This window comes from Oncorhynchus masou, chromosome 12, assembly GCF_036934945.1.
Source record: "Oncorhynchus masou masou isolate Uvic2021 chromosome 12, UVic_Omas_1.1, whole genome shotgun sequence".
Classification (NCBI taxonomy): domain Eukaryota; kingdom Metazoa; phylum Chordata; class Actinopteri; order Salmoniformes; family Salmonidae; genus Oncorhynchus; species Oncorhynchus masou.
In genome coordinates this window covers 78,005,392-78,018,169 of record NC_088223.1, presented here as the reverse complement: position 1 = coordinate 78,018,169, position 12,778 = coordinate 78,005,392, and the positions used below count along the sequence as shown (strand labels likewise).

General features: G+C 41.7%; 1 protein-coding gene across 4 annotated transcripts in view; it reads left to right on the top strand.

Annotated features, from left to right (window-relative positions):
• Positions 1-1,572: 1,572 nt before the first annotated feature.
• The window catches only part of LOC135550866 (glutamate receptor 4-like), a 233,189-nt gene continuing 221,983 nt past the window's right edge, over positions 1,573-12,778 (top strand). For all 4 annotated transcript variants that reach the window (XM_064982051.1, XM_064982050.1, XM_064982048.1 and 1 more), the window contains exons 1-2: positions 1,573-1,713; positions 3,007-3,165. In XM_064982051.1, coding sequence (XP_064838123.1) covers positions 1,626-1,713; positions 3,007-3,165 — 247 coding nt within the window. In that variant the 5' untranslated portion in view covers positions 1,573-1,625. The remainder of the gene's footprint in view (positions 1,714-3,006; positions 3,166-12,778) is intronic.

The window sequence follows — 12,778 nt, the reverse complement described above, 5'->3', positions numbered from 1 at the left end:
CACAGCCCTCCATGTACTCGCCAGAGGTAGCCTGACTGCCATTAGGTACCGAGATGAGATCCTCAGACCCCTTGTGAGACCATATGCTGGTGCGGTTGGCCCTGGGTTCCTCCTAATGCAAGACAATGCTAGACCTCATGTGACTGGAGTGTGTCAGCAGTTCCTGCAAGAGGAAGGCATTGATGCTATGGACTGGCCCGCCCGTTCCCCAGACCTGAATCCAATTGAGCACATCTGGGACATCATGTCTCGCTCCATCCACCAACGCCACGTTGCACCACAGACTGCCCAGGAGTTGGCGGATGCTTTAGTCCAGGTCTGGGAGGAGATCCTTCAGGAGACCATCCATCACCTCATCAGGAGCATGCCCATGTATTGTAGGGAGGTTATACAGGCATGTGGAGGCCACACACACTACTGAGCCTCATTTTGATTTGTTTTAAGGAGATTACATCAAAGTTGGATCACCCTGTAGTGTGGTTTTCCACTTTAATTTTGAGTGTGACTCCAAATCCAGACCTCCATGGGTTGATAAATTTGATTTCCATTGATCGTTTTTGTGTGATTTTGTTGTCAGCACATTCAACTATGTAAAGAAAAAAGTATTTAATAATAATATTTCATTCATTCAGATGTAGGATGTGTTATTTTAGTGTTCCCTTTATTTTTTGAGCAGTGTATATATCTGGTAATGAATCGATGACATTCATATTATGCCACAATATCAGAGCCTCAAACATTCTGCTGTGTCATAGATAGGCAAATTATATAAGTGTGCTGAAATCCAATGGTTCTCCTTATACCATAACTGGTATACATACCACAACTGGTATAATATAATGTAGGTTGACATTTATTGCCATGAGTTTTGTCCTGGACAATGAACTGAGTGATTTTCACTTAGGTCATCTGCAAAGTCAACGTTTGATATGTTGTAAAAATTCATGAAAACTAAAATGAGCTTTTGGTCTTAATTTAAGTTTAGGGTTAGGCTTGAGGGTGTAGTTAATGTTGGGGTTAGATTTGAGTTTAGGGTTAGGCATTAGGGTTAACTGTGTAGTTAAGGTTAGGGTTATATTTAAGTTTAGGCATTAGTGTTAACTGTGTAGTTAAGTTTAGGGTTAGAATTAAGGTTAGGGTTAGATTTAAGTTTAGGGTTAGGCATTAGGGTTAACTGTGTAGTTAAGGTTAGGGTTAGATTTTAAATAAGATTTTATGACTTATGACTGTGCCCACTAGTGACCACTCTGCAAAGCTGCCTCCAGAATAAAACGCTAACCTGCTTATAGAATAGGACACTTCTTCTCAACTAGTAACAGGGTGGCGTTGAGGGAACATGTGCGGGAGGAGAGAACGAACGGAAGAGAGGGAGACAGGCTCGAGAGAAAGCTCATGTGTGATTCCGCTCTCCATGCAGGCAGCCCACCACTGGCAAGCTCCCCTCATCTTGTGTGTAACGTCTCTACTGCCCAACAGCCGTATGTACCAGCGTCCGCCGGCACTGCGGGGGAAGATTCAACCCATAATGGATTGCTAATGAACGGAGCCTCTTTTTCTTTTCGTCTTGTTTTTCCCCAGACTGTCATCCTCTTCAATGTCTCTTATCAGTTTTTAACCAAAACAAAATGAGGATTTCTTGTGACCAGTTTCTATTGATATTGTCTGTCTTTCGGGGACTCACAATGGGGGCTTTCCCAAGCAGTGTACAGATCGGTAAGTGTAGCCTACAGCAGTGCTTGACAATTAAAAGGGCATGGACATTTGCCAATCGGGTTATGAAGTGGTGAATAAGGTCTTGTTTTCATGATAGTTTATGTGACCTTGTTAGGAAATTTGCTACTTGTTCATCATTCATGATCACATAACATTGAAATTGCAAAGTAGAATTGACTGAGAAATTTACTGAGAAACCTATTACTGTATTAACATTACAATTTATATTTGTTCCTAGTTGATTCAATGTTTTGTCTCGTACGTCTCGTATGTGCAGAATGGAAACATGTATATATGGTCATACATAACTGTTCCAGTGCGGTCCTCAGCATTCGGTGTCCTTTCAAAGCCCCACTGCAGCAGTAGCCTAGTGCTCCGAGCAATGACTGGATGCTTCGCTTGGTCGGGGTGAATGGATCAGCAGCAGGAATTTTCTCAAAGTGTGTGTAGCCCTGCTGCAGAGTGCACACTCACCCCTGTTACATTCAGAAGACTCCGTTCTGCTTTTGCATAAACCCGTTTGTCATAGTCATACTGTTTCATATGTTGCTGGCTGGGTTCTTTGCCACTGAGAAAACACGAGGAGCGCGTTTATTCAATATAGAGCCTCTGTCCGAAACCAGCGAAAGCACTGACTATATGCAGCCTAAAAGCCGCGCCGTGGAGAGATCTCTGCTAGTGTCAAGTGCCCTCGGTCTTTTGGCCTTTAACTTATGGTGTTGGCCGTGGCCCAAAAAGGAACCGTAAATCCAGTGCGTTAATATTACTGCTGAGTCGATCGAATTGGCTTACGTATAGCTCAAGCACATCCGAACAAATAATTATCCATGTTGAACGCAAATAATTCGGGGTCGACTGATATCCCTCTGTGGAATAGTAATTTTGAACTTAATAGATGTGTGGTGTGTTTTAATGGTATACTCCAATGGGCCACATGTCTATTCAAGCTTGGTTAACCTTTTACGATTTCCAGGCAGGGTCCTTTGGGAGGGACAATGTGTTAAGGTTATTGGCTGTGGCTCTTGTTTTTCATCAAAGCATTTACTGTATGCTCAGTGTCAGACATCCCATTGCTCACTCACTCTCTCACTCTCCATCCATCCATCCATCCATCCATCCATCCATCCATCGCTCTCTCTCCCTGTCTCTCTCTCTCCCTGCATTTCATTTCACTATGTCTTTATAGCTAAACATGATAAAAGGATTTAAAAAATATTTCCTGTATATATATAATACATATAATAATAACTACCTCTCTCTCATCCCTCTCTCCCTTTCTCCCTCTCTCTGCAGGTGGCCTATTCATCAGAAACACGGATCAGGAATACACAGCATTTCGCCTGGCCATCTTTCTACACAATACCAGTCCCAACGCGTCCGAGGCCCCCTTCAACCTGGTGCCTCATGTGGACAACATCGAGACGGCCAACAGCTTTGCTGTCACCAATGCCTGTGAGTACAGACTGGCCAGATGCATCCCAATATCAGGCTTTAATGGCTATCTTTCTCATCTGACCAGTCAAGTCAAACTCTGGTTTGGATGCCAGGGTGTTGGCATAACACAATTGTGTCCATTGTTAGACTGTGATTGCAGACGGTAAAAGCCCAGGTTGGGGTGGATGGAAGGGTGGTTGGGATTCGGATTGTCTAACGGCATGAGAAGGTTTGCCCTTTACCGTTGTGAGACTATAGTGGTATGTTACTGTATGCTGTGGTGAGAGGTGAGAAGATAGTGTGTCTGTGTGCCTTATTTCTTTCTCTGTCACACACATGTTCACACCCATGATACATACACACAGACACAGTATACAGTGTCACCCATGAACACTGCAACATGACAGAATACTCTCTGGCTCCCTCCCAGCTTCAACTTAGTGTGTGTGTGTGTGTGTGTGTGTGTGTGTGTGTGTGTGTGTGTGTGTGTGTGTGTGTGTGTGTGTGTGTGTGTGTGTGTGTGTGTGAAACACACTGTGATTCTTATCTAGCAAGGCACTCTCTCCTCCTTGCATACATTAGAGCATGTACATGCATTTATGCATGTACGTCTATGCAATGTATGTGTATGAGGTTGTTGTGGCAGGCTGTGCATGTTTCCCTTCATCACTATGGCTCAGCAGCAGGTAGCGAGGAGCAGTGTTGGCTAAGCCTGTCATTGTTTGTTTGCGGGGAGTGACTGCTGGTTGTGGTGGTGAATACCCTGCTGCTAACCTGAGGAGCCCTGTGTGAGAGAGGCTTGTCCTTTCTTGTCCCCGGGTACGGCTGCAGTCTGGTACTGGACGTGACTTCATCTACTCTGCTTTAGTATACACACACATCTTTCTCCCTCACTGTCAGGCTTTTCTCCCTCACAGTCATCTCTTCTCATCATCCTCAGCTGGGTTGGCTTCTATAGTTAAGGTCAACATCTGCCCGTTCTCAGTCTATCTCTCCGCTCATTGGGGGTTTGTATATAGTATAGAATTGTATAGTATAGTCACTGGCGGACTTACCATTAGGAAGAAGAAGCAATTGACTCAGGCCTCACATCATAAAGGGGCCTCATGAGCTGGGCCTAAAAAATAAATAAATATGTTGGCTTACCGCATCTGCTGGTGTTTGTCAGACCAGGAGATATCTTGAAAATCATTTTTCTCACGAAAACGTCTGTAGAGTCGGTTTGCCCTACAAATTAATATGTTATTATGACCCCTCTATGGAAAGAGGAGTCTCTCACAAACACAACCATGTTCTCTGTTCTGCTCTATGGGACTCGTATGAAGGTAACCCGGTGCCGGGACGAAAAATGAATGGAAGTGAATAGGGCATTTCCACGTCAAAGGTATACAGGTAATTCCATGGTAATAAAAAAATCACTATACATGTGTATCTCAGATATAAGACAGACACTTCAAAACATACTTTATTTTGATAAAATGTTGGACTTCCTGTTATTTTATATATGAATCTGTTATTCAATGTGTTTCTATGGGTTAATAGCATATTATGTTTCATCAACAACAACAAAAAATATCTTAATTCTGTTTTGTCAGAAGTGTGCTCTATTCATAAAATTAACATACATCAAAAAAAATAATTCTCCTTCGATTTCCCTGCCACCCTCATTATAGACTGTGAAAATAATTGTCACACACTGTTGCACGATGACACTAAACTGGTGAGCGCTATTGGAGCTCCGCCCAAGCAAGGCATTCGATTGGTTTGACGTTTAGCGAGGCGAAACTGATTTACACCGGGTCTTCACCCCTATTTAGCTAGTTTTCTGCCATGAACTTTCCCAGGCTTACCTTCTTAGGGAGACCTGGTTCTCATTGAGGCCAGCTAAGTAGAAACCCAGCCCAGGGCCCTTGGACTCTAGGGGGATACAATACACATTTATTTTGGAAAAAGACAGGTGCTGCTGATAATACTGCCATTGTCGTTGAGGCAGAACACATATATGTGTAGCCCATGTGTCTGATGCTGTCTGGTGAAAAAGAGGATGGCATGTCAGCATCAGATACATTGACTACAGATAGTAAGACAGAGGGGCGCTGTTTCGCTCGCTCGGATGCTTTCTCTGCTGAGATAGTTTCTCCACTTGCAAATCGAACGTTTGTTGCACTGTTTGAATGCTGGAATAATTTTGGGATGAACGTGTGAAGATAATCTACTTTCTGAAGTTATTTTTTGACAATCAGATAAAAACACAATGACTGGTTTGGTTTATGGCACATTAAAAGGTAATACATTTTTACAGTTAAATTACGTCTTTAATATATAGCCCATTAAAACATTTTGTCCACGCATTTGGAGGGGCAGAGGGTGCCTCAGACTGGCCTGTCTGGAGCCTCCAAATCACTAAGTCTGCCGTATAGTACAGCCTCACCGGTTAGAGCCTCAATTGTTAGGGTCACAAGGTTGAGTGATGTCACATTGAGCATTGGTTGACGGTTGGGAAACAGTCCATTCCATTCGGTGTTATTTGAACACAGATCCGTCACAGCCTGTGTTAGTGTCACATCGAGTCTCGTCACATACTGTACTTACATCAAGTTGAAGGTTGTCACATTGAATTGCGTAGTATGGCATGTCACGTCGAGTTGGGTTTCAATTCACTGCATTCTCACCAGCCTCCCATGATTCACATTATGTGCTATCGTCTTTGTCTGCATCCCAAATGGCACTCTGTTCTCAGTATTGTGCACTTGTAAAAAATAGTACACTACAGTATGTAGGGAATCGGGTGCTATTTAGGACACAGACTTTGCATTTAGTTTCGATTCAATATGCTTATCCCCCCATCTCCCATTCACCGTTGTATAACTGCAATCTACGTCTAGGCTATGTCCCATTCTTTATGGCTGTGTGTGTACAGACTTCTACTTTCCATGCTATCCGCAGTGCCCATGGTTCATATTGGACGTATGTCTATTCGGTTCCATCCATTCTCTATTGCTGGTCACCGCAGAGTCTATTTCTCTCTTCTGTCAATCCTCCATGTCTCATACCAGCATTTGATGTTCACCTATTAATTAAAGGCTATGTTCCATCCATTCTCCATTGCTGTGTGCGTAGCAGCAACATCCAATCCATGTCTCATATTTGGTGTTCATCTACTATAAGCTATATAGTCTGTTCTCTTTTGTTACTGTGCAGCAGCATGCACTATCTCATCATTTCTCTCTCTTTTGCACCAATCCCCATGTCTCATATTTGGTGTATTAGTGATTTGTTGCTCTCTGGTTCTCTGGGGTGCAGTGTTTCTCTCATCTGTGTTTGGCCCCAAGGCGGGTTCCCAGGACAGATGATTTGGCTTCTGATGATCCCTCTCGCCCTCCAGGAGTCTATAAATACACCAGGCCCCCCGCCCCACCGCTTGTCTTATTATCAACGATGCGATATTAGAAAACTGATGGCTAAGTTAAGCAGAGGATGAAGAGTTGTGTCTGAGACATGTGTTTGAGGAATGGGGTGTGTGTGTGTGTGTTTGTGTGTGTTTTTACAGTGCATTTGTGTATGTGTGTTTATAGTGTGTGTTTGCGCTTGTGCGTGTGACACTCTAATGTACTTGTCCTCTTGCTCAGTTGTGCACCGGGTCCTCCCACTCCTCTTTCTATTCTGGTTAGGGCCAATTTGTGCTGTTCTGTGAAGGGAGTCGTACACAGCGTTGTACGAGATCTTCAGTTTCTTGGCAATTTCTCACATGGAATAGCCTTCATTTCTCAGAACAAGAATAGACTGACAAGTTTCAGAAGAAAGTCTTTGTTTCTGGCCATTTTGAGCCTGTAATCTAACTCACAAATGCTGATGCTCCAGATACTCAACTCGTCTAAAGAAGGCCAGTTTTATTGCTTCTTAATCAGCACAACCGTTTTCAGCTGTGTTAACATAATTGCAAAAGGGTTTTCTAATGATCAATTAGTCTTTTAAAATGATAAACTTGGATTAGCTAACAAAACGTGCCATTGGAACACAGGAGTGACAGTTGCTGATAATAGGCCTGTACGCCTATGTAGATATTCCAGTTTCAGTAGTCATTTACAACATTAACAATGTCTACACTGTATTTCTGATCAATTTGATGTTATTTTAAATGGACAAAAATGTGCTTTTCTTTCAAAAACAAGGATATTTCTAAGTGACCCTAAACTTTTGAATGGCAATGTATAGCTTTTTTTATGAGCATGTCCTTATTTCTGTTACAGCATACTGAATGACTCATTCATATTCCATTCACCTAGCTCAATGTAACATCGATAGATTTAGGGTACTACACGATACTCAAATTTCCCTATACCCATCATGAGGTTGCTACAACCTAGCCTATGAATTAATGTTTACAATGTAGGTGCACGAGAGAATCTTTAGTAATCAAGGTGACAGACAGTGACACATTTAATGCCGCCTTGCACACTCTTGCCTGCATCTAGCTGATCTAGGTTGTAATCATTAGTCCAACAGTTGCAAACAAGGGTTTCTATTGGACAATTTCAAGTATGTTTATCCCAGTTTTGTTCCGTTTGCTTCTGTTTAAGGAAAGTTTTTCAACAGAATCGGAGGAATGGATACACCCCTGGTCACACACGCTCCTCCTCTCCCACCTTTTCCCTTCGCTTGTGGACTTCATTGCACCACACGTCAGCTGTCTATGACCAGGCAAAAAAAAACTTTCCAAGCCAGACACTCATATCATAACCGCTATAGACAGCCTACATCATTGTCGCCATCTAACGTCATAGTCAACATAGCCAATAGAACAAACGCATTAGTAAACCTGCTAAAATCATGCAGTACAGTGTATAGTCAGCAAGCACTTTATCAGTTACCAGCTTGCCCTGGTGGCAATGAATTAATACAACCAAAAGCTTGCCTTGGAAGAGTTCCAGTGTTGGATAGCCATAGCCAGCTAGCTAATTTCTGTTTGAGCCGGGTGTTTGAGTTGGCTAAACTAGCTAGCTATCTAAGTGAAAGTGGAAAAAATACAATGAAATATAGCTAGCTCTCCCTCTTGCTTCTCCTTCATTTTTTAAGAAATGAATTTGTCAAAGTCTGTTAAACTATTGTCTTTCTCTCTATTTTAGTCAACTACTCACCACATTTTATGCACTGCAGTGTTAGCTAGTTGTAGCTTATGCTTTCAGTACTAGATTCATTCTCTGATCCTTCGTTGTGTGGAAAAAATGTCATTTAATTCTGCAAGAGCTCTGATAGGTTGGAGGACGTCCTCCGGCGAAGTTGTCATAATTACTGTGTAAGTCTATGGAAGGAGACGAGAACCATGAGCATCCTTGGTTTTGTATTGAAGTCAATGTACTGAGAGGAGGACGGAAACTAGCTGTCTTCCAGCTACACCATGGTGCTAACAGAGTGCTGTTGAGGCTACTGTATACCTTCATTGCAAAACAGTTTTAATCAATTATTTGGTGACATGAGTATATTAAGTATAGTTGTATCTATAGTTTCACTATTTTTATTTTTGTGAAGTTCACTGAGGAGGATGGTCCTCCACTTCCTCTTTTGACGAGCCTCCACTGGATATATGTAATATAATCTTCTATATGAATGTTCTGCTTTTCCTTTTAATCATCGTCAGTAAGAATGATTGAACAGGCAGTGTCTTTGACATCTATATGACATTGTAGTGGATTGATATTGTCACCTTTAATTTCCATTGTTACCTGATAGAGAAGTAACCAGTCAGCTGGTTTCAAAACTAGTCGCAACAACGTTATTCTAGCGGTATTTTCTGACGACATGGTTGTCTACTGATAGAATTTAAAATATGTGTAATATCACGTTTCTACAACCAGGAAACTAGTTTATAAACAGAAAATAACATTATTATGACGCCCCATGCCCAATTCTGCCCGCTAGGAACTGACATATAGCTTGAGGTAGAGCCAAACCATTTGTCCTCCTGAAGTTAAGTGTGAAAAACTCCCATCAAGAAGAGCAGAGAATTCCGACTCCCTTTCCTTTCAGCTTAATGGAAGTCAACCATTGATTGGTCGAGCCAAATCAGAACGGAATTATATCAGCCAATCAATGCGGCTCCAATAGCCGAGGGGCAGGAGTCTCTCTCTCTCACACACACACACACACACACACACACACACACACACACACACACACACACACACACACACACACACACACACACACACACACACACACACACACACACACACACACACACACACACACACACACACACACACACATACATACACACACACACACACACACACACACACACACACACGGGATTGGGATTCCCATAGGGTGGCGCAAAATTGGCCTAGCATCATCTGGGTTTGGCCAGGCTAGGCCGTCATTGTAAATAAGAATTTGTTCTTAACTGACTTGCCTAGTTAAATAAAACATATTTTTTAAATGCCAAGCTGAGCCATACTGAGTTGACTTGGTTGGGCATCCACCATAGTTCCTGGAACCGTGCGCAAAAGGACAATGGGAACAGAACATATCCAAACCAGTACCACAAAGTACAATACCGAGGGAGTTGGCCCGATAGTGTGAAATGGGCAATTTTGGATTTCTCTCCAGGCAGAGATTTCTTTCCAAAACACCAACATTGACTGTGACTTATTGAGTGAGTAGATCTTGGGAGGAAGAAAAAGAAGGAAGAGGGTTAGAGATTGAATAGGTTGAGTCCACCTCTCACAAACTGCGCTGCTGCCCCCCTGTCTCTCTCCTTATTGACGTAGTGACACATTCATCTCTGATGACTCATTAATATTCTGCATGGCACTCCAACTCAGTCTCCTCCACACCAAGTGTATGTGTATGTGTGTTATATAGTGGGTCGTCAGGTATCTACATTTCTATATTCTATAAGGGTCTACTCTGGTTTCTAAAGGTGTCTAGGAGCACATGTATGTCCTTGTATCTCTCAATGTCTTTCTGTATTCGTGTGTGTGTGTGTGTGAACAGTATATTGTTAGATGAATTTAGTAACTATGTGTTCATTAACCAATTCACTTAAAACACTGTCTGTTTCTAAGAATTTGTAAGGTTCTTATTTGCATAAAATGGACAGAGACCAGCCACTAAATTAGCCAATAGCGTTTATTCTCGAGAGCTCTGCCAATCATTTCATGTACATTGGTTTATATACCTCTCATTTTCTCATAAATGTCCCTCCTTCTCTAAGACAATGACAAAGCTGCTTTTCAATTCCATTCCAACACATACAGTGCCTTGCGAAAGTATTCGGCCCCCTTGAACTTTGCGACCTTTTGCCACATTTCAGGCTTCAAACATAAAGATATAAAACTGTATTTTTTTGTGAAGAATCAACAACAAGTGGGACACAATCATGAAGTGGAACGACATTTATTGGATATTTCAAACTTTTTTAACAAATCCAAAACTGAAAAATTGGGCGTGCAAAATTATTCAGCCCCCTTAAAACCTTTTGTGGATGTTGATCCCCATTTGGGAACTTTCCCTAACACCCTCAGCTGGAATGTGGCGCATGGAACGCAAAAATTATTCTTAAAAATATTTAACCTCCACACATTAACAAGTCCAATGGCTTAAATGAAAGATAAACACCTTGTTTATCTACCCAGCAAGTCAGATTTCTAAAATGTTTTACGGCGAAAACATAGCACATATTTATGTCAAACCACCACCGAAGACACAGCTAATTTGCATAGCCAAGTTGAACAAAATATGCAATCAACAAACGCAGGATTAAAAGAAAACTAACCTTTTGAAATCTTCATCAGATGACAGTAATATAACATGCTACACAGTACATTTATGTTTTTTTCAATAATATGCTATATATATCCATAAATCTCTGTTTACAATTACGCATTGTTCAAAAACTGCTACTCAAATGTCCGGAGAAATGACGATAGCTCCGGCAGATAACGTCAGATAACAAGCAATACACATCATAAACTTTAACTAAATATGCATGTTCTACATATATATAGAAAGATACACTTCTTCTAAATGCAATCGCTGTGTTACATTTATTTTTAACGTTACAGAATTCGTTCACTAGGCTATAATATGAGTTGGCGCTCAGAAATTAGCATGATGGCTCCTCTATCTTGGAGTCCACAGAAACCCAAATTTAACACATAAATATTCCCTTACCTTTGCTGTTCTTCCATCAGAAGACCTGGAAGGAATTATACTTACCAAAAACATAGTTTAGTTGTGAAGTCTGTGTCTTTCGGGTTATCAAACACGGCATATTTCGGTTGAAATGCAGCCAAAAGTCAAGTGGATGCGCACCAAAACGTCGAATTTACATATTATATGTCGACTAAACTTGTCAAACTATGTTCATTACCAAGCTTTAGCATGTTATAAAGGTGCACAACAATTCTCAGGACGAACAGAAACACACGCGTCGTTTAATCATTCTTGGAAGAGAGAGAGCACCGGAGGAGAGCGCGCATGAATGTGACCTTTTTTTTCGCGTGACCGAAAGGTTTCGGGCCGCCAAAACTCTCCTGAGCGTGCTATTCTCACAATGATGAGAATAGCCCCATTGAAAGCAGACATCGCGCTGAAGACATAGTAACTGTTCCCAGGTGTGTAGGCGCTTGGGAAGGGTGGGGGCGATGACGTCAAAGTTGGGCCAACTTTTATGATGACAAGAGAGAGTTTGGGAGAATGACTGCCCTGAGAGTTCTGCTTTACATACAGACATAATTTCAACGGTTTTAGAAACTTTAGAGTGTTTTCTATTCAATAATATTTTTTATATGCATATATTAGCAATTTTTGAAAGATTTTTTTTCTGTTTAATATGGGCACGCAATTACTCCAAAGGGGGCAGCAGACAGCCCTATCTTTAACAGGTTTTAAGTTAATACTTTGTAGCGCCACCTTTTGCTGCGATTACAGCTCTAAGTCGCTTGGGGTATGTCTCTATCAGTTTTGCACATCGAGAGACTGAAACTTTTTCCCATTCCTCCTTGCAAAACAGCTCCAGCTCAGTGAGGTTGGATGGAGAGCATTTGTGAACAGCAGTTTTCAGTTCTTTCCACAGATTCTCGATTGGATTCAGGTCTGGACTTTGACTTGGCCATTCTAACACCTGGATATGTTTATTTTTGAACCATTCCATTGTAGATTTTGCTTTATGTTTTGGATCATTGTCTTGTTGGAAGACAAATCTCCGTCCCAGTTTCAGGTCTTTTGCAGACTCCATCAGGTTTTCTTCCAGAATGGTCCTGTATTTGGCTCCATCCATCTTCCCATCAATTTTAACCATCTTCCCTGTCCCTGCTGAAGAAAAGCAGGCCCAAACCATGATGCTGCCACCACCATGTTTGACAGTGGGGATGGTGTGTTCAGAGTGATGAGCTGTGTTGCTTTTACGCCAAACATAACGTTTTGCATTGTTGCCAAAAAGTTCAATTTTGGTTTCATCTGACCAGAGCACCTTCTTCCACATGTTTGGTGTGTCTCCCAGGTGGCTTGTGGCAAACTTTAAACAACACTTTTTATGGATATCTTTAAGAAATGGCTTTCTTCTTGCCACTCTTCCATAAAGGCCAGATTTGTGCAATATACGACTGATTATTGTCCTATGGACAGA